General features: G+C 36.5%; 1 protein-coding gene and 1 long non-coding RNA gene across 14 annotated transcripts in view; both read right to left on the minus strand.

Moving 5' to 3' along the window:
• Positions 1–3,067, minus strand: part of LOC120487644 (uncharacterized) — a 33,837-nt gene extending 30,770 nt beyond the window's left edge. For all 3 annotated transcript variants that reach the window (XR_005624478.2, XR_005624477.2, XR_016145397.1), the window contains exon 1: positions 2,863–3,067. This is a non-coding gene — a long non-coding RNA (uncharacterized LOC120487644). The remainder of the gene's footprint in view (positions 1–2,862) is intronic.
• Positions 3,068–3,400: 333 nt separating this feature from the next.
• Positions 3,401–21,996, minus strand: part of cbfb (core-binding factor subunit beta) — a 43,277-nt gene continuing 24,681 nt past the window's right edge. Inside the window, exons 4-8 of one of the 11 annotated variants that reach the window (XR_016145398.1) lie at positions 13,417–13,533; positions 13,225–13,320; positions 10,707–10,748; positions 10,307–10,412; positions 3,401–5,644 (exon numbers count right to left, since the gene is read on the minus strand). Coding sequence is in view for 9 of the 11 variants with exons in the window: in XM_089116481.1 (XP_088972607.1) it covers positions 10,662–10,745; positions 13,225–13,320; positions 13,417–13,533 (297 nt within the window). In the remaining 2 variants the exon portion in view is untranslated. Of the gene's footprint in view, positions 5,645–10,306; positions 10,413–10,646; positions 10,749–13,224; positions 13,321–13,416; positions 13,534–21,996 lie in introns of those variants that run through there. The other 10 variants (XM_089116486.1, XM_089116483.1, XM_089116484.1 and 7 more) reach the window with 10 other exon arrangements.

A 21,996-nucleotide genomic window follows, 5' to 3' on the forward strand; every position in this document is an offset into this window, starting at 1 on the left:
TGGATCTGCTTAATGGATCAATCAAGAGTATTGTATACTATATAAATAACAGCCACTCGTTCCTGCTGAGCACTGACAATACACTGCTAATACACTGACATCTAGTGGTATATAGAGTAATATATATTACAAACACACAGTATAATATAAGGGTTTTCATGTTTTATGGGGACATTTCACAATGATTTTTGTACAGTACAAACTGTATCCCCTAACCACCTACCCATCACAGAAAACTTTAGCGTTTTTATATTTAAAAAAAGTAATAATGTCCCTTAAAGGATTTCAAGGATCTAGCACAGTGGCTGAACGTAATAAAATAAAGATGAGCTGATTTTGCATCTCTTGTTTTGCTGCTTTACTATTTTTTTCCATCTCAAAAACTTTTTTTTTTTTGATTGATGTTGTTTTTCTGTATGAATACACTGTGATGGCAGAATGTCTACTGTCTTTTAGAGAAGAGGTCAGGGTGACTGCAGGCAATGAAGTGGCTGGAAAAAAATTGAGTTCCAGTCCATAAAACAATTATGACTGTTTTTGTAAGAGCCACAGAACAAAGAATCAAAAGCTTCTGTTCCCCTTTGCAATATTTACTGCCTAAAAGCTTTGTCAGATGAAGAGTGCACAAATCACATTGGTTCAAAGAGGCTAAAGATCAAGCAAGTTTGTTGACAAAGACTACTAATAAGATGAAGAGACTCTCCTCAGATCAAAAACGTGGAACATAATAAATAGTATCCATATGAAAAATGCCATCTAAAATATATTGATAAATAAAGCTTTCATCTTTTAAAGACACACTATGCAGGAATTCCGTTTTTGTCAAACAGTGACCCCTAGAGTCGCCGTGGAGTACTTGTATTTAACGTTACTGTCGTAAATACCACTCACGCAGAGCGTTTCTGCACTCGCGGCCTGATACTCCTCTGAAGCTGTTATATCAAGGTAGAAATCTTGCATAGTGTGCCTTTAAATAAGAGATCTAGGGGGTGTTTAAGGGTAGGGCTACAATGATATTAGACTACATAGCCTATAAAAGATAATGAATTTCAAACCTGAACCAAACATTTTTTTTTTTTCAAAGATCAACAGTCAAAAACGTTGTGTTGTGGTTCCGGTACACCAGCCATGTCAACGAAACGAATGAATTAATTTTGCTTATCAATGTATATCTCAATTCGCGCCTACCCCAATTCGCAATCCACCCCAAGCTTTACTACCAGGATGATTCACCCTACTGTGAGATTGTTACCACCAAAATTACTTTGAAGCTGTTATATTAAGGTAAAATTCTTGCATAGTGTGCCTTTAATATATAGCACTTCTCAATTTGAATAGCACATCATTATTTACAGCAGATTCTCACAATTAAAATTTGTCAAAATCCAAATGGAATCACTTTTTTATCAAACGATACCTACCTTTGGAGTCTCCTTGCTTTAGTTTTTGGAGTTATGAGTCTTTACATTTGTGTGTCACTCAGAAAAAAAACAACTCTAAAAATGCCTTCAGGACTTTAGATTAATGAATAATGCTGCGTTCCAGGAAGATTTTTGAGCACTTAAATCATGACTTCAAACCACGACTCACGACTTTAGCATTCCAGGCCAGTCACGTCAAACTACCTGAGCGCAAAAATTGTGGTAGCTGTAAACAAACCAACACGGCGGAACTTATATGGCGGGCTCATGCGCATTTGTAATAATTTCTGTCGCCAAGGGTGCTTACCAGCAAACACAGAACGTTCCCCTAACGTTCCCGAATGGTCCCATGAGGTTATTTTTTTGGGAACCAAACAAGAACGTTATAGGAACGTTATATTAGGTTTCATTTTTATAACGTAAGGAGAATGTTCCGGGAACGTTCCCTTAAAGGTATTGTAGGTAGTTTTTTTTTTCAAAATTTGTTTAAACTTTCTGTATATATCAATGCATAATTAAAATGTAAGTACTCTGAAAAAGAAAGTATAAAAATCGAGTGTCTGTGTAGACCTCTCACGACTGTTTTAAAGACAGCTCATTATTTCCATTCACTTCACCCACTCCCTTCTGGGCTCCTTCCAAAGCCACAAAAACACATGAACGCGCGACTCTGACAGCTGAAGATGCATTATTTACCTGAGACGAGCGGAGAGGAAGGAGCGCAGTCCATGTAGTGACATCATGCCAGAATCACACATGTAATTAAAAAAAAATCGTATCATTATGAAGATAAACAAATAAGATGTATTCTAGTACTCACTATCAAGCTAGTCTTTTTTCTCTTCTATGTCCCAAACCATAGGTCCCAACTCTGCTGCTTCTCCTCGTTCGACTTGCTGTATGTTTACATGCGCGAAGCTGCCAACATGGCCGCCACGCCAGTAAGGGTAGCAACAGGACAACAGAGACTGACAGGTCCAATTGAAAGGCTAGTGTTATTGTTATGAGAATATTAAAATACGGGATATTTTACAGGAAAACACTAAAACGGCAAGACAGCGGGAAAAGAGCTCAAGTAACGTGAGAAAACCGGAAAGAGGGTTGACAGTTGACAAAAGGTTGACAGAAACACATGATAGTTAAAAGTACATGTGTGAATTATTGTTACCACTAACAGTTACTAAACTAGCAGCAAGGTGGAGCGCATCTTACTTTTGTCCGGATTAACTTACGCACAAGGCTACCCTCTTGCTTTAAGCATCGTTTGGTTTTGCTTACTAACTTAAGTTTTGCTTAAAACAGCTAACGTTACTAACTACATTTTTTAAAACAAATAGTTTAAAGTACTTTACATGTGTTAATGGTTGTTAGCACTATAACTGTTACTAAACTAGCAGCTAGGTAACGTTACTAGCAGCTAAGTAAGCGTAATGTAACTTACTGTGCTCCCACTGTTTGCTGGAAATTTCACATGGATCCAACCCGTTAAAAGTGCCGTTTTATCCACATACCGGTCCCTGGTTTCCCTGTTAAACGTATCCTGGTAAATTCAGCGTCCTTTTAGGGATTTTAACATCTTTTTTAAATTTTCTTTCTCCCAACTCAGCTGTTCGACTTGCTGGTATGTTTACATCATAAGCCGTCAACATGGCCGCCACGTCGCAGAATGCAACGCGGCGTCCGAAAGTGTATTCTCACCTGATTCTGATTCTCACCGTGTACCGCCTGCAGAAACACTGCATCCGGGCAGAGCTCTTGGGTGTATCGATATCGATCTAGTACGAGTCTAGTGCACTTTCACGGGTATAAGGTTGGAAAAACACGGGTTACAGGTTGCTTGGTACGGGGCATAATACTAAATTATTGTATTTGAAATATTATTATTATTTTTTAATTTAATTAATAATTATAAAAAAAACACACATTGAGCTGCATGAAAAAAATAAACATACACACACACACACTACAATGAGCAAAAATATAGTTTGTAACAAGTTTATTAAGAAACAAATCAAACAACACTTCAGTTACCAGTCCTCCTAGCTTAAAATTAAAAACAGAAAAAGAGCTAAAACCAAAAACCATATAAAAGCATACCCAGTTCCTTAAGGGGCCAAGGGCAAAATGAAAGCAATATCAATACAGAAATACACATTTCATCATAGCGGAACCTGATAATGAAACAAAAGGTATACCTGCATCAATAACTTAAAACAATTAAGAAAATAAACATTTTATTTATTAATTCATTACAAAAAAAAAAAGAGCCATCCACTACCTGGTGTGTATTTTGCCTTAATGCCAGCATTAAGTAAAGGGATGAGAGAGAGAAACTAATAGAAGGCCAGCAAAGGGTATTTCTTTGATAGCATAAGACACACCTAGAAAGCAGAGAGTTGATCTGAGGGATTCAATTAAAGCAGGATTCTGTTTTGTGGACTCTGGTTTGGCATCTTCAAAATATATCCAGACCTTAATATCCTCCTGGTGCCCAGTCTCTGACCATTGTGTGGTATAAAAGCCCACTCCATCTATATAAAGCTTTAACGTTCTACTAAACCAGCTTTAGCCTTCCCTCAACACTCAGACAACATGAACTTGCTCTTTATAAATAAGCTCTCATTTGTGTATATTTGGTTTAAGCTAGAGGTAGGCCGTGCCTTCTGACTTCAGCATCCCTCCCAAATAATAATTCCTGACCCTTATGCTTACCCCACTGTCTGTGGTAAAATAAAACAACAAAAAAACATACACAATCATGTTAAACATTGATTATACAAAATAAATTGTCAGAAGAGGTCAATTTATGATTGTTGTTCATGATAAAGAGTACCTTGAGCAATTGGCTTCTAACCTGTCTTTCCTTTCCAATCCTACTTACTTTTCTGTTTTTCAGAAATTTTCCCTTTTAGAAATAAATTCTAGTCCACCTACACTGACTGTCCCAAAACACTACATCATCTCAAATAGGGCTTTCGTCAGGGAGGGGGCAAAACCGGGACCTTTCAACGAGGGGACGCACTAAGGTGGACCTGGTGGAAAATAACATTCTTTCACAGTCTCTGTGAATTCATGATTATATTTACTTGCATATACACATATACAACAGAGTCAGATATTAAATGTTCATATATGATTTACAAATATCACTGTCATTTATTCTTTGGGTCTCCTTGGGGTGAGTCATATCTGGCATGTATAGCAAATGGCATTGTTTATAATGACAAGCAACTGCCTAAATTGCCCTGGTGGTTGAAGTTTCCATGTCAAAATATCACTAAAATCCAATGAAAAAAGACATTTAAATAATGTAGGTGGCAAAAAATTTTTTGGAAATGACTGGGAAAAAAATAATAATATGAAGAAGTCCAGAGTAATTTAGAATATATAGCAAAACACTATGAAAAGCCTAAACTAAATGTGTTGAACATTGACATTAATGACTGAACAAGCAGATGTAGGGCGAAAAACTCTCATTTTGTGTAGAGCGCACTAACACTGACCTCAATATTCACTTCCTGCTGTTTAAAGCCCGTTTTAACTGACTGTCACAGGAAGAGAGTGGAAGACAGAGCACATCTTCTCATCCGCAACATCAGCAGCCTCTTTCTAGATTTTTCTTTTTAGAAATCAAAAAAAAGATCTATTCTACTGCACAAATCTACCTAGCAACATTTACTAGCTTCTACTACGTACAGTAGCACAAAGACAGACACGTTTATATAGAAATGAAATGAAAATACAAAAAAGTAAACATCCTGACTTTCACACACAATACGAATAAAATAATTGAAAAATGCCATTTCATTACAATAGGACAAAATAAGATGCCTTGCATAGGGGGGGGACAAGAGCAAACATAGGTAGGAAAACCATGCATACCGAAAGGCGATATGGGGGACTTAAACTGAACGTATCACATAGTGCAAAAATCCCAAGAAGAAACGAGGGAGTGAATCAAATGCGAATGAATCTCTGAGCCCAGCCCAACCCACCCAGCCCCTTCACCAGGCCGTTTCCCCAAACATCCCACCCGAAAATCCCCACCGGTGTGGACTTTGGTCTGTCCTGTGATAAACAAGGCATCAGGAGATGAGATTGCTGTGGTGATGGAGGTCTTGTGACCCCATCCCTGCCCACTTTGGTGAATGCCGCTAGCGCATCTTGTGATCATCAGTGTTGCCCATGTTGGAGCCAGGGCTGGGGTCCTGCTGTCGCCTGGGCTGGGTCACACACACAATCACACATGCAAATGCGTGCACAAACACCCACAACAACAAACAAACCGAGACAGAGACAGAAATATAGTTAAAATGGTTGACCCGCTGACATTTTACAGTGTAGTTCTCAACCTACAAACACAATACTGTTTGCACCCAACATGCAATTGACCCTTCGCAGGGAGTTTGATTGACAGGCGATCAGACCAATCATAATCCACCATTTTTGTCTGGAAAAAAACCCCAAAACAAAACAGGAGAGTTAGTAGATTATGCACTCTCAGATAAAAAGGTACAAAAGCTGTCACTGGGGCTGTACCGTTTCAAAAGATACACTTTTGGGTAACGCTTTCTTTTACAGCCCAGTTACCCATGTAAATACTATGTACTTATTTTAGTAACTACAATTACTGGATAACTAGTACTAACCCCGAACCTACCCCTAAACCTACCCCTGTCCCATGTACTTACCTTATATTAGCCAGTACTTTCTAGGTAAGTACACTGTAAGTACTTTAAAAGGAAGCGTTTTGTACCTAAAGGCTGCATATTGATACCTTAGTGGTACATATTAGCACCTAAAATGTACATATTAGCACCTAAAATGGACAAAAGTTTACCTTTTGAAATGGTAAAGCCCCAGTGACAGCTTTTGTACCTTTTCTTCTGAGAGTGTTGGAGGATTTGAACTTGAAAAACGGTGTGTAGTGACATTTTTCCGCAGTTAAAACAGCATTCCTTCTGATGTTTGCTATAAATTAACTAGAAGGAAGATATGATCGGTTCATGAGTAGCTTTAAATGAGGCTCTGTCACGACACATTAAAGAGCCACAGAACGGTATGTATTGTTTAAATTTTGTTAAAAAAATTACCAAATTTAGTTGAGACTTTGTTTCGTATCAAAAGTAACCTGGTCTGTCCTGTCTGTCTTGTAAGTATTTTTCACAGCGTGAGAACATGGTGTGGTGTGAGAGTGCCGTGGCTTGTCGGACATAGCGACAGTAACTAAATGGGGCGGGTCGTTGCGAACGGTCAATTGCATATACAATAACAGAGTCAGATATTAAAAGTTCATGATCTTTAGATCTGTCGGGAAATGATAGATATATGATTTACAAACATTACTCTCGTTGAATATGGCCATGTATTTTTCAGGTTAAAAAAACTTTTATTAGAGTCATATCATGGTATAACTTTGTTTATAATGACAAACTAAATTCAATGTGATTTTATATTGAATAAATGGAGTTTTGTGTCAAAATCTAATTTAAAAAAAACTAAGAAAACAAAAAGGTAAATAATGTAGGTGGCAAATTTGGCCATTTGAAACTTTTAATGATTGAAAAATGTAGGCTATTAATTTGAGTAGAATATGCACCAAAACACTGAAAAACCTGCTTAACACACACACACACACACACACACACAAACACACACCAGGACAGAGTATAGTTATTTTCTGACATGTTAGTTCTCAGTCTACAAACCAACACAGGATGAGTAGAAAAGCAGCCCACATGCAATTGCTTTCCATGTCCAGCAGAGGACGGCAGAGATCAACTTCAGTCGGGACGCTAAAAATTGAGCTGCTTTTTTTGGTTGAAGTGGCAGACATTAGTCATTAGTCAGGGGGAAGTCTTCAAATCACTAGCTTTAAAAATAAAGATATGACTGATGGCCTTGTCACAGATACATATGTTTATGTGCCTATGTCTAAATCTCTCCCTGACATAGATGTCTGAGCACAGACAGAGCAGACGGACGGACAGACAGACAGGCAGACGGTGAGAGAAAGATAGACGAAGAGGCAGACATAGTGTATCTCACATAGTGTGAGGTCATCATCACGATTGGAAAGCGGCGATTACAGCACGCTCTAACCCTTGAGCTACGCAATGCTGTTTTTACTCGACCCAACGCCTGGGAATCCCATCTTTAAGCGTATCCATTAACAGATCAAGCTGTTATAGCTGTCATACGCACAGCACAAAGCAGTCTGGTGCACTGAATAAGCATTATCTTGCCATTTACAAATTTGGCGAACAGCAGAATTAAACGAATTTAGCAATGCACGGCCACTGCTTGTTATTTATCATATTAAGATATTTTTTTTGAAAGAAATGATTAATTTTATTCAACAAGGACATTAAATTGAGCAAGTGTGACAGTCAAGACATTTATAATTTTACAAAAATTTTCTATTTCAAATAAATGCCATTCTTTTGAATTTTTTTATTCATCCATCAAAGAATCCAGAAAAAAATATCTAGAACTTTTTTCAACGTTGATGTTTTAATTGTTATTTTAAATTGTAACAATAATAATATTAATTAACATTATTATCGATTTTAATGTAGTTTTGATCCCCAAAAAATCAAACCACTCCCAAGCTTTACTATATAAATAATAATAAATATAAATTATATAAGAATAATATAACTGATTTATAATATTATTTATAACATTTAGTGCTGTCAAATCGATTGGTGACAATTAATCAAACCTAACATAAGTTTGTGGTTACATAATATAAGTGCGTATATATATATATATATATATATATATATATATATATATATATATATATCGCATCCAAAAATAAAAGTTTTTGTTTACATAATACATGTGGGTGCACTGTGTATAATTATTTTGTATATGTATAAATACACACACATGCATGTATATTTAAGAAAAAAATATTATTTATATAAAATATTGATATTTATATATAATATAAATTATATATAAATCTATATACAGTATATACATGAAAATAAATACAAGGATGTGTGTGTATTTATATAGATAAAATAACTATACACAGTGCACCCACATATTATATTATATTATATATACGTATATTATGTAAACGCAAACTTTTATTTTGGATGCGATTAATCGCGATTATATGTATATATATATATATATATATATATATATACTGTATATATTAATGAAAAATTGTGAACTTGTACTATGTATAAATGTGTGTAGGTATACAGTATATACACACATTCACTTTTACGTATATATATATACATATATAAACAAAAACTTTTATTACATGCAATTAAGTAAAAAATGTCCAATTTGACAACACTAATTATTTGATATGTTTTTTTAAATATTTTTAAATGAATGTAAAAGGTGACAACAATACTTCACAAAGCTTAAACCAACATAAGCTGGTTTGTTGGTCTTAGCTGATTTCAACTGGTCTCTTACGTTGTTTAGCTTGTTGGCCAGATGGTCTACCACCTTAACCAGCTGAAAAATACCAGTCAACACACCAGGCTGGACCGACAAACCAGTTTAGTTTGAATTTAAGATGTTGTTTTCATAATCGAAATGCAGGGCAAAAATAAGAGCACAAATCAAACTGCAGAAGATGTCATACATATCTTTAGGGCTTTATAAAGTATTTATCTGCTTAGTATTTAAGCTTTGAAAAAGCACGCTTGTGTGGAAGAGAGGACGAAGCATCGATCATTCGGAGCCCAGCTCAAGCACTCTCCTGTACCACAAGTCAATAGTGCTTAGATTCTGCTGGGCAGACAGCGCTGCTAATGAAAAAGATCAATACTAATGATATATTAATACTTTCACTGGCCCAACATCACTCATCCTCTAATCCCACCTGCAGTAAAGGCCTGGGTTTCATGAAAAATGGCCTATCTATTTTTCATCCATCTATCACGCAGAAGGCCATTACCCTCTTCGATATCTTTCAGTTTTGATTCGCCCCCCTGGACTCCCTGCGTACACAAACAGTGACGGAACCGCATTAAGACGGAGGACAAATAAGTGCGAATGTTCCCCTTTGTCTCTTTTCCAGCGAGGTCGTAAGTGATTTTGAATGCGTTGTTCGCCTCTTAAAACAAACCTGGCCCGCGTTCCCAGAAAACACCGTCTTTCTGCAGATCCAGGCTGCCATTGTTCTGGTTTTGATCCGATTACAGACGATGGAGTTTGACCACAGCTATGCGAGCGCCGTGTCGTGTGTAACGCGAAGGCTCGGGGTTCGATCCACGCTCAAAAATAAAGCCGCTCGAAAAACAAGCGAGGATCAGACTCCACACTGCTGGGATGAGAAAGCATGAATTATAGAATAATTACAGGGTTTCATTTTCCACCGCTCACAGTGACTTTGAGCTTTGAGGGAAAAATATTTGGCCCGTGAGTCACAGATCGCCTGACTGCAATGAGTAAGAAATTTGATTTTCATAAGCAGCCAGATCTATTTAAAAGAGAGACCTTGGCGTGATTGATTTTGGAAGAGAGGATGAAGAGTGTGTGAAGGAACGCCTGAGGGTGTAGATTAGGCGGGAGGAACATAAAGGCGGCGGTTCTTTCTGGTCATGTGCTGCCAAGCTGTGCCTCAGAGCTCCCAGAGGGCTTTGCAGCAGGGGAGTGGGTGGGCGGGGCAGTGAGGAATCTTGGGATGGAAGTCTGGTCTCCATTACAGAGGTCTGATGGGGGTCTCTCTTTTTTTGCACTTACAGTATGAATTCCCACTTACACACACCTACATCATGTAGGCTATACCTACTAGCACATATAAATACACACACACACACACACACACAGAAGAATACATAAAGACACAGAGGTGCTCTTTCATGCACATGCTCTCGTGAAATACACACTCGTGTTCACACACTTACAGACACAGACACGGTTTAGTGCATGACACAAGGATAGAGAGAAGCAGAGGAGACAGACCCTGGTCCTTGAAGGCCATCAGTCCCAGATTTTTGATGCCACAGGGTCCTAAAAAACACAATTTGGTTTTCATCTTAAGAGCGCAGTTTTGATTGATTGTAGAATGATTATATTTGAAGACTTACAATGCAAAGACACTGCATGCACTAAGCCATGAGCAAACAAGTAAAGGACTTCAATAGCTTACACGTACACAAACAGTACACATTTATGCATGCATACATACAAAATACTAAGAAACACGCATGCCCTCCTTCATTATGCTTTTGTTCTGAATCATTTATAGTAAACAGAAAATCAAGGCAGCAGTTCACTACAGGAAATCCTAAATTGTTGTCTTACCTCCTGAGTTATTAAATGACTGAGCTGTGCCATCGGCATCTGCTAAATGACAAGTGATCAAATCAGTATTACCCCAGACAAGCTGTTTAGCTACGTCAAGAGCACTCAAAACATGCAGGGAACAGGGAACAGACAGAAATGATGTGAGCTGGCACTTATTTATCTGTTCCTGCAGTGCAATTTTGAAAGGAAACACAATTTAAAACTACCTTTTTTTTACGTAAAAATGCCAAAGTAAAAGACTTTCATGTTAAAATGCGTTTTTGAAATCAATTTCTTACATTGCTTTTAGAATTAATTCAATTCTGTAGGTTAAATAGAAAAAAATTGAAAGGTCAAAAACAGGATCAGGAACAAAAAAAAAATCATGAAAATTAAAGCTACAATATGTCATTTTTATTAGCTAACCTCTTAAGGCCTGTTCACACCGGGACGAATTTCGCGCACGATATTCGCAGACGTTTAACGCCTCATGACTAAACAAAGGGCGCCAATGTGAGTGTACACACCGCCGAGTAAAACTCCACGCGTAAATGAGTAATTAAAAAAAAAAACGCCTCGGGTTCGTTTTTTTAAATTGACGCGCCGCGTCAAAAACTATACGACCAATGAGATTGGCGCTTTTGCTCACGTGTTAGGAGCTTCAAAAGAGACAGTAAAACATATCTTGGGGGCGCTCAAACACAAAACGGTCTTGCTGAGAACACATATGCAAAGGTGAAGAAGATATACGCGTCGCAGTCTACACAACCAGGAAGAAATAAGACGAGGAAGATGCCAGGCAAGATGAATGTAGAGCTGCTGTTCTCGTTGGTGCTAGAACATAAAGAACTATGTGACAAACGTGACTGCGACTACAAATACAAACACCTTGATAAAAGAGAACTGTTATGGAGTAGTATTGCAGAGCAAATTGGCACCATCTAATGTCAGGGAATGAATTTGCATGTTCACTCAGCTCATCGTGAGGGTGTGAACACAAAAAACGTGTTGAAAAACGCTGACGAATAACGCGTGCTGATATTCGTCCCGTTGTGTACAGGCCTTTACAATAACAACGGCGTAGGTTGATGACGCAGTGATAAGCGGAATGATGGAACTTGCTGTCATGTTGATGGATCTAATAATGTTTATGGATGAGTGAAAACATTTATGTTTTTTTTAACAGGACTGTGGTATGAAGCAGGTCGCGATTGCTAATAAGAGACCCGCGAGTCCCGTGGATATAAAGGAATAAGGACGTTTAATACTAGCAAACTACACGCAAGTGCCAAATTAATACTCAGTTTATTTGACGAATTAAACTTGAGGTAACGCAGCGCTGTTTCACTTGGTCTAACTAACATTACACTAATATGATCGGTAGAATAACATACCGATCATATTCTAACATTTCATCATGTTGAGCTATATAACATTGATTTGCTTAATGTACATTTGCTCACCTGTCTAATAAAGTACATGCAAGAGCGGCGTCCCTGTCAAGTTGTGCCTCGTGAAGCTCTGTATTGATCGTTTTAGTTATCCTTTTGTCCCAAAGTCTGCTTGCCATGGTCCATAATGTTTAAACGAAACAACGTATGTCATATATCCACGTATGTCGCCATGGTTACTATGACAGTACAACGGAAACCAGGAATAACGTGTATATTACGTCATTGACAGGCAACAATTGAACATGGACGGGCACTTTTTAAAATTGTGAATATGTCTGAATTTACACATTTAGGATAATGGAATTATACAATTGATAGAAATATATAACACGGTGCAAGTAGTTCTTAAAAATTGTGATACAAAGTTCTTACCTGTAAGTATAATAATATAAAAAAAAAATTATATATTTCCATTACTGTAATGCATAATAAATAAATTGATAAAAATACATTACATGTTACTTTGCTCTTTATTTTATTAAAAACACTGCCCTACAATAGTTCATAAAAATATTACTTACTGGAATCATCATTGAGAATAATAAGAAAAAACAAAAAAAAAAACAACAACACATTACAATAATGACATATTTTGGGGAAAATGTGCTCAGTTGTCATGAATAAATAATGTGGCAATGCAGAAATGTCCTAATAATAGGCCTCATTTTCTTTATGCAAAATATTACGTTTTTCTATTATGGGATGAAATCTGATCTAGACATGATTTTGTGAGATTCACTCTACCACTTTGGCTTGACCCATAAGAAAAGATGCCGGTGGCACCACTTTATCATCTCTCGGCTCAGGAGATACTAAAACATTTTTTAGTGAACTGCTCCTTAAAGCATCATATATTTTGGTAGTGGCTGTCAATCAAAATATTAGCAAGAGGAAAGATTATGCAAAAAAAAGCACACACAGAAGTATTGTGGAAAGTGGAAAACACATGTACACATTCACGCACGCACACACACACACAAACTAAGACCTACTGAGCTCCAAAAAAACAAATTTTAGGCATGCACTAACTGATCGAAACTTCACACACTCATACACAAATCCTCAATCACTCCAGCTCTCACCTCCAAGTCCTCACGGTGCGAGCGATCCCTGTCCTCAAAATCACGAGTCCTTCTGCGGGCTTCCTCAAAGGCTGCTTGGGCTAGAGCATCCTCCTGCTGTATAAACACAGGAAGCCAGACGGCGGTCAGTCATTTCTGATGCACGCAAGGAAACGAGAGGCATTTTGACAGCACAAGGTGGTTTATCTGTACCTGTGCTCTCTCATCATCATATTCCAGACAACCCATCCCATCCAGACGCTGAAGATCAATCCATCCTTTCCAGATCACACACACTCCATTCAGGATCATAGGAGCCTTCAGGTACACCTGCACACACGCACACACACTTCGTTATTATGGGTATTATGACATACACACACCAGCACAATAACAACAACAATAATAAAAAGAAAAATGAGATGGAATCTGTAGAAAGTGTTGCATTTTCTGAGCAGATTTAGAAGAGAAATTGGAAGAATTTTGGGAAAATGTCCTAATTGCCGAGTGACATCTCAATTCTCAAGAGGGAAAACATATTGAGCAGTATGGCACAATGTTTTGTTATTTATTATCCCCCCACCCAAACACAATACAGATATTTTATTCAAATATCATAAAAAAATAGGGCTGTCAAACGATTAATCGCATCCAAAATACAATTTTGTGTTTATATAATATATGTGGGTGCACTGTGTATATTTATTGTATATATATATATATATATATATATAAATACACACACATGCTTGTATATATTTAAGAAATATTTTCATGTATATACTATAGGGCTGTCAAACAATTAATTGCGATTAATCGCATACAAAATAAAAGTTTGTGTTTACATAATATATGTGGGTGCACTGTGTATAATTATTTTATATATATTTATAAAATACACACACATGCATGTATATTTAAGAAAAAAATATCATTTATATGTAAAATATTTATATTTACATATCATATAAATTAAATATAAATCTATGTACAGTAAATACATGAAAATATTTCTTAAATATATACAAGCATGTGTGTGTATTTATACTGTATATATAAAATAATAATACACAGTGCACCCACATATATTATGTAAACACAAACTTTTATTTTGGATGTGATAAATCGCGATTAATCGTTTGACAGCCCTAATATATAATTTATATTATATATAAATATACATATTTTATATATAAATAATATTTTTTTCTGAAATGCATGTGTCTGTGTGTATATATATTATATACATATATATGTATACACAAACTTTTTATAAACACAAACTTTTATTTTGGATGTGATTAATTGCGATTAATCGTTTGACAGCCCTAATAAGGATGAATTGAAAAAAGAACATGGAAAAAGCAAACATATAGGAGAATAAACCAAACAGACAATGACTGTCATTTCAAAGTTTATTTGACATTTGACAGAGCATTTACCCCCGAAAACACACAAACAAACAATAACATAATTTATGTGTGATAAACAAATACTTGTATTTCGTATACTTGTATTATCAAGGTGTAAGGATTTATGCTTACATTTTCAGGATCATTAAATGTAAACTTGTTAAAAAAATGGAAATTGGCGCATGCATTTTAAACTTCTCTTTTTGAGTCACTGATTTATCTAACAACTACAAGACACTACAGATAAACTCTCCAGTAAATCCATCTTCTCCACCTACACAGACACAACAAGCGCTTGGAACAGGTGAAATGCTATAACCACCCAATACTCCACAGTTGTATCCGCTTATGAAAACCTCCTCTCAACGTCACACCTGGCTGTTTTGAATTGTGAAGCACTTTGTGAGCTGTTCAGTGGAAGTCACTGCCTCAAAACTGGACCATTACAATTTTTTCTGTCCTATCTCAGTCTCAGCCCAGCCAATGTCTGTAGGGCCTCCAATGTTTGCTTCCTGCGATGAGAGTGTTTATTTATAGAGGCCAGCGTAGTAGAGAGTAAGGGTACACCGATGCAGAGACAGGCAAAGCCTGTCTGAATTTATTTATACTGAGCATGGCCAGCGAGTGCACACGGCAGCGCATGATTGCATCCGTGTGTGAGACTCGGATGATGGGTGGGACTATGAATAAGACAAGGTGGACAAAGAGTGAGAGAGATGTTGAGAATGTGGAGACAGGGGTATATGACTGTCTGTCTGGCTCAGAGCCACAGGAATATCACATCTCTGCCACTGAGGAATCCAGGCTGAGACAAAAGTGTGCAGTCTGTCGGCCTGTGGGTGCTGTTTATTTCTGTAACTGCAGTGAAAGAGGCCAGCTATAAATGCATACACATATGCACGTATCCACAGCGTTACCCGCCAAAACCAAATAAGAGCGAAAAAAGGCGAGAAACGCAGGAACACTGCGGTGTGTTGTTGGACACACTGGGCGCTGGTGACTGCTGGAGCGACCTGCCAGACAAACACACTCCGCCAAAGCAGACACAACATGAGCTTTGTCTGACTTTACTGCCGTCCTTTAAGCATCTGTGTGTGTGGAGGAACTGCTTTTGGAGTCAGTTCAGAGGGGAAACTGCTGTCTGCCCTGGTTTCATACCCACTAAATTCACCACATCGATGTGAATGTCGTCTGGCATAAATATAGCTCACCAATTCATTTATCAAACACTAACTTTCCTATTCGAGGAAAAAAAAGGTACATGTTTTAATACATAATACACTACACAAAGAAGTCTCCAATGATCACCAATGCTGCATTTATATGATCAAAACTACAATAAAAACAATAATACTTTTTGTAAATTATTCTTAAAATAACGGTGTATTTTGTTTTCAAATCGATTAATGGCGTAATCGTGTGGCGCTGGTATAAGTCTAGCAATCGCGCCCTGCTTCACACCAGTCATGTTACAAACATCAGTGTATTCACTCATCCATAAAAGATCCATCAGCTTGACGGCAAGGTCCATAATATACGTCATCAATATACGCCTTAGTTATTGTAAGAGGTTAGCGACCCCTGGTGGCGAAAAAAATCTTGCATATTGTACCTTTAAGTAGCTTTTATGAACGAGCCTTAGAACAAAAAAAACATTACTGGTGTGCCATATTTTAAGATATATGCATTTTAATCTGGGACTAGGCTTAAGCCTTGTCTGTGAAACCGGGCATCAATCTTTTTAAAAGTATTTCCATGTGTATATCCACCTCAGATGTAAAAACATCGGTCCAAAAAAAAAGTGATATGAAAAAACATGCGAGTATTTTCACACCTGAGGAAACGGCTGCTTTCCTGTCAGCAGTGAAGGGCTTTTCTGACTATGTTCCCTTTCTAAAAACCTCACTGGAACCGTGTGCCTCGTCCACCCCCACCTGCCCTCCTGAAACTCCTTCCCCATGTTTCCTTACAGGATGTGCCATCGGCTGTGATCTGTGTCCCCCTCAGCAGTAAAACACAGGTAGGAAAAATAAAGCCTGCTCAGTTCTGCAGGGTTTATCTAAACATCAGTGAAGGCCATGAGTCAACGGTCTGACTGAAATCATATCCTTAGCCACACTGTGATTTTAACTTAAAAGATGCAGGGTCATGAATACTCATGTAGAGATAATGCTAGGACGTGTTTACAGTGTAATTAAAGAGAAAATTTAAAGCAAAGTGCCGAGGAATCAAAAAAGCATAATATTCCTAACATAGCTGAAATATATGGAAGAGGATTAGGGCCAAGCATTAATACAGAAAAAATAAAACCATCTCGAGATTAAAGTCGACTTTCTTCTGGATATTTAATGAGTTTATTCTCAAGATTGCATTTCGTCTTTTTTCTCAAAATTTAATGAGTTTTTTTCTCGAAACAACGACTGTATTCTCAATATTTAATGAGTTTATTCTCAAAATTGTATTTCGACTTTTTTCTCAAAATTTAATGTGTTTTTTCTCAAAGCACAACGACTTTATTCTCGATATTTAATGAGTTTATTCTCAAGATTGCATTTCGTCTTTTTTCTCAAAATTTAATGAGTTTTTTCTCGAAAAACAGCGACTTTATTCTCGATATTTAATGAGTTTATTCTCAAGATTGTATTTTGACTTTTTTCTCAAAATTTAACGATTTTTTTTTCAAAATACGACTTTATTTTCGATATTTAATGAGTTTATTCTCAAAATTGTATTTCGACTTTTTTCTCGAAATTTAACGAGTTTTTTCTCGAAACACAACAACTTTATTCTCAATATTTAATGAGTTTATTCTCAAGATTGTATTTCGACTTTTTTCTCAAAATTTAATGAGTTTTTTTTCTCGAAACACAGAGACTTTATTCTCGATATTTAATGAGTTTTTTCTCAAGATTGTATTTCGACTTTTTTCTCAAAATTTAACGAGTTTTTTCTCGAAACAACGACTTTATTCTCAATATTTAATGAGTTTATTCTCAAGATTGTATTTCGACTTTTTTCTCAAAATTTAATGTGTTTTTTTCTCAAAGCACAACGACTTTATTCTCGATATTTAATGAGTTTATTCTCAAGATTGTATTTCGACTTTTTTCTCAATTTAACGTGTTTTTTCTCGAAACACAACGACTTTATTCTCGATATTTAATAAGTTTATTCTCAAGATTGTATTTAGACTTTTTTTCTTAAAATTTAACGAGTTTCTTGATATTTAATGAGTTTTATTTTGCATTAGAATGACTTTAATCTCGAGGTGGTTTTATTTTTTTTTCTTCCATAGAAATATAATATCTCAGAGGGACGACAGAAAAATAATCCATTTCTGAGAAGCGCGGTACAATGGCCCATACATCTGAAATAAATGCTGAATATGAATCTGAACCTACATGTATTTTTATCATTTCGGATTCTTTTTTTTTCTCATCACTCCAACTCAAACAGTTTCTTCTCCCAACAAATACAGGCCTTATAGCCATTAAAAACATATTTAAAAAGACTTCCTGGGCTTCATCCAGAAAGAACATTCATAACTCCATCAGCCTAAACACACAGTTTTCATTGGAGCCAAACCAACAATGCAAACATATGAGAAAAGCAGTTCTCTAGCTCTCTTCCTCTGCTGTTTTTCATTGGGTATTTCTAGGAGGTGATGAGTTGTCAAGCTACCCCCTGAGGATCAGTGAAGACCCAGGTAAAAGAGCTGGGATGAATGGGTAGGTACACTCAGGTCATGGTTCACATGTGTGTGTGTGTGTGTATGTGAACTGTTTATGTGTTAGGGATGTTTTTGTCTTTAAGTAGTTCCCCCAGGAAGACTGCAGATCTTTCATTCATAGCTAAAGTCAACATGAATTGCCATTTGCAACCTATTTTACTTTTGTAATGTGATGTATTTTCATTGTGATGTACTGTATGTTGGGTGGGACTTGACTTTTATCCATCGGGAATTGATTAGATTGGGAAAAGTGGGAGATACATACCAGATTGGAGCCAGACCGAAAGAAAGATTGCAGCAGAAACATCGATTCAGAAATAGAGCAAGGGATTTTTTTATTTAAATATATGTAAATGTTCATACCCTATCTTTCAAAAGTTTGGGGTTGGAAAGATTTGTAATGTTTTTGAAAGAAGTCTCTAATGCCCACCAAGGCTGCAATTGTCTGATAAAAAGTACAGTAAAAACAGTGTTTTTCTTTCGTAATATATTTTAAATGTAATTTATTCCTGTGATGCCAAAGCTGAATTTTCAGGAGCCATTACTCTGGTCTTTAGTGCTGCTTAATATTTTTGTATAAACCGTGATGCATTTTTTGCAGGATTTTTTGATGAACGGTAAGCTTAAAAGAATGGCACTTATTCACAAATAGATAATTTTTTAACTCTTTCACTTTTTGCTTTTTAAAATCTTATTAACCCCAAACTTTACAGTACATCTTTCAAAGTTTCATGTTGCGCAAAAACTAAAATTTTATTTTCATAAAACATCCCATTATAGTCAAAAATTTCCTCAAATCTATGAATATGAAGAGTCGCAACATACAAATAAACAAAACTATTTTTTTTTACACTAAGACCAGGAATATGAAAAAACGGCAGCTGTGATATCCAGAACTTTACCGTCAAAAATACGGTAGCAGCGGTATTGGTTTTACAGACTTAACTTAAAATTTACAGTAATAAACCGTATTTCATTATCTGATATAATGTTAATTTACCAATCCAATGAAGTATTGATATCTGTTTTGTACCATTGTAATTCACTGACAACCAACAATCATCACAGCATAGATGAGAGTCACGTGATCCATCAAAGCTCATCACAAGCAGCTCTTCCATATAAAAAAGGTTAAAACTTACATAAAGAAGCTGCACAATGTCATTCACACAAACATTAAACACCATCATGATAAAAAAAATGCAATAAACATTAAATAACAACATTAGATTTAACACAAAACCCACACTAAAAAATGCTGGGTTGTTTTAACCCAATTTTGGGTCAAATATGGACGAACTCATACATTGGGTTAAAAAAGTAATTTAAAAATGTAACCCTATGGCTGTGTTTGTCCATATTTGACCCAAATTTGGGTTAAAACAACCCAGCATTTTTTGGAGTGTACAAATAAAAACAAGGAAATTATGAGGAACCATAGTTATTTCAACAAAAATTCATAAATAGGAAGTGTCACACAGGGAATTGTGGTTGAAATGTCAATTTACGTTTTTTCATTGTAAATTAAAAAATGAGTTGTTCTTTTTCAGTTTGAAAAACTGTAAATTTTACAGTATTTTACAGTAAAATTACATTAAAGGTGCCATGAGATCTATCACAGTTATTTACCGTAAATAGTACGGAAACTTTCTGTTAACCAACTATCAGTTTTGCACCCTAGCATTTTTACAGTCTTTTACTGTTAAAATTACGGTTATTTTTCACAGTGTAAGTAAATGGGGTACATTTTTAGTTCAGGAAACACTACAACCACCTTCTAAAGTCTACAATCTGTGCTCCCCGAACACCATGGGCCACATTTAACAAATACACGTGTGAGAAATATCAAAGACTGGAGGTATACAGTAGACGACGGCGCTGGGTGGGGCTGCTGTGAGGATAAGACACAGAGGATCTGTGTGTGTTTGTGGAGCTGAGTGGAGGCGGGAGGGGGTGCGAGAGAGCGAGTAAACACTGGGATTGAATTTAGCCACGGAGGCTTTTGATTCAGACAGCCAAAACAATCCCGGGACCTGCAACACAGCCTATAGGCCCCAGACAAGACAGACGGGTTTACATGCATCTGTTCACCAACCTCTTTCTCTACTGCCCTCTAAATCGCTCTCTTTTCCTTATGTGTCTGCCTCTCTTTGCAAATCTTAGATTAAGTAAACAGCCTCGTACCTGTAGTGCTTTAAAAATGTGGGTCTTTTGTCTGAGTCAGAGAGACATCAAAGTCTTTCTCTTTCTTACAAACACAATAGCGCAGTCAGAGAGAGCGGTCTGAACATGTTCTTCCCCCTGAGTTTACATGTGCATATCAGTGTGTTGAGACATTAAGGAGATATGCACAATGCACAGCAAATTAAACTTTACTAACTACAAATACACACACTTCTAGCAAAATCTTTAAGTAGCGAGTGGCTGTGTGAACTGATTTCTCCAATGTGTTTATCATACCTATGATATTAAGGTTAGTTAGTCGAGTGTTCAGTCACTCCCAGCAGATGAGCGTGGCATCGTCCAGCATTCAAATATAATAACGTTTTTGCACATTTATCCACTCATTATTATTGGTTGCCACATATCGTGAGCTTAGAATTATAAGGTTCTATCTCCGTTTAGGGTACTTCTGAGATATTGAGCATCAAAGTTTTTACATCCCAGCTGGCAAAACTGTTATGTAGTATAATCTTCTATTATAGCTTTATTTATTTATTTATTTTTACAAAAATAACACCACATAGGCATTATTAAACACCTAATGGATCAGATTATGTCAAAAACTCAATTTCGACCAAAGGTGGAGATAGAACCTTATAATTCTAAGCTCACGATATGGTAATTTTGAAAGTGGATAAAACAGGAAACAAAGTGACCAAGACCAGGAATAGGAATTAAACAAAGTTTAAAGTAGCAGTTTACTTTTAAATAAAACTTTTGCTGATGATTCACTCACCCCCATGTCATCCAAGATGTCCACGTCTTTCTTTCTTCAGTCGAAAAGGAATTAAGGTTTTTGATGAAAACATGGCAGCATTTTTCTCCATATAATGGACTTCAATGGGAACCAAACGGTTCAAGGTCCAAAAGATACTTTCAGTACAAACTGTTCAAAGGGCTTTAAACGATTTCAGACGATGAATGAGGGTCTTATCAAGCGAAACGATCGCTCATTTAAAAAAAAAGTTTAAGTTTAATAAGGTCAAATGGTCACCTTGCTCTGTTCTGTGATGCACGTTCGTCATTTGTGTCATTTGGTTCATTCAACGAACGAAATGAACGAATTGACTCGGAAAAAGATTCGTTCATTTTGATAAATGAGTTCGAACAGGAGAGTCACGAACGCTCATCGCAGTACAGAGCAAGGTGAGCATTTGAGCTTATAAAACTTAAATTTTGTTATTTTTTTTAATGAGCGATCATTTCGCTTGATAAGATCCTTATTCGTCGTCTGGAATCGTTTAAAGCCCTTTGAACAGTTTGCAGTTTGCACTGAACTGTCTTTTGGACCTTGAACTGTTTGGTTCCCATTGAAGTCCATTATATGGAGAAAAATCCTGGAATGTTTTCATCAAAAACCTTAATTTCTTTTCGACTGAAGAAAGATGGAAATCTTGGATGACATGGGGGTGAGTAAATTATCTGCAA

This window comes from Pimephales promelas, chromosome 10 (genome assembly GCF_988280905.1).
Source record: "Pimephales promelas chromosome 10, fPimPro1.hap1.1, whole genome shotgun sequence".
Classification (NCBI taxonomy): domain Eukaryota; kingdom Metazoa; phylum Chordata; class Actinopteri; order Cypriniformes; family Leuciscidae; genus Pimephales; species Pimephales promelas.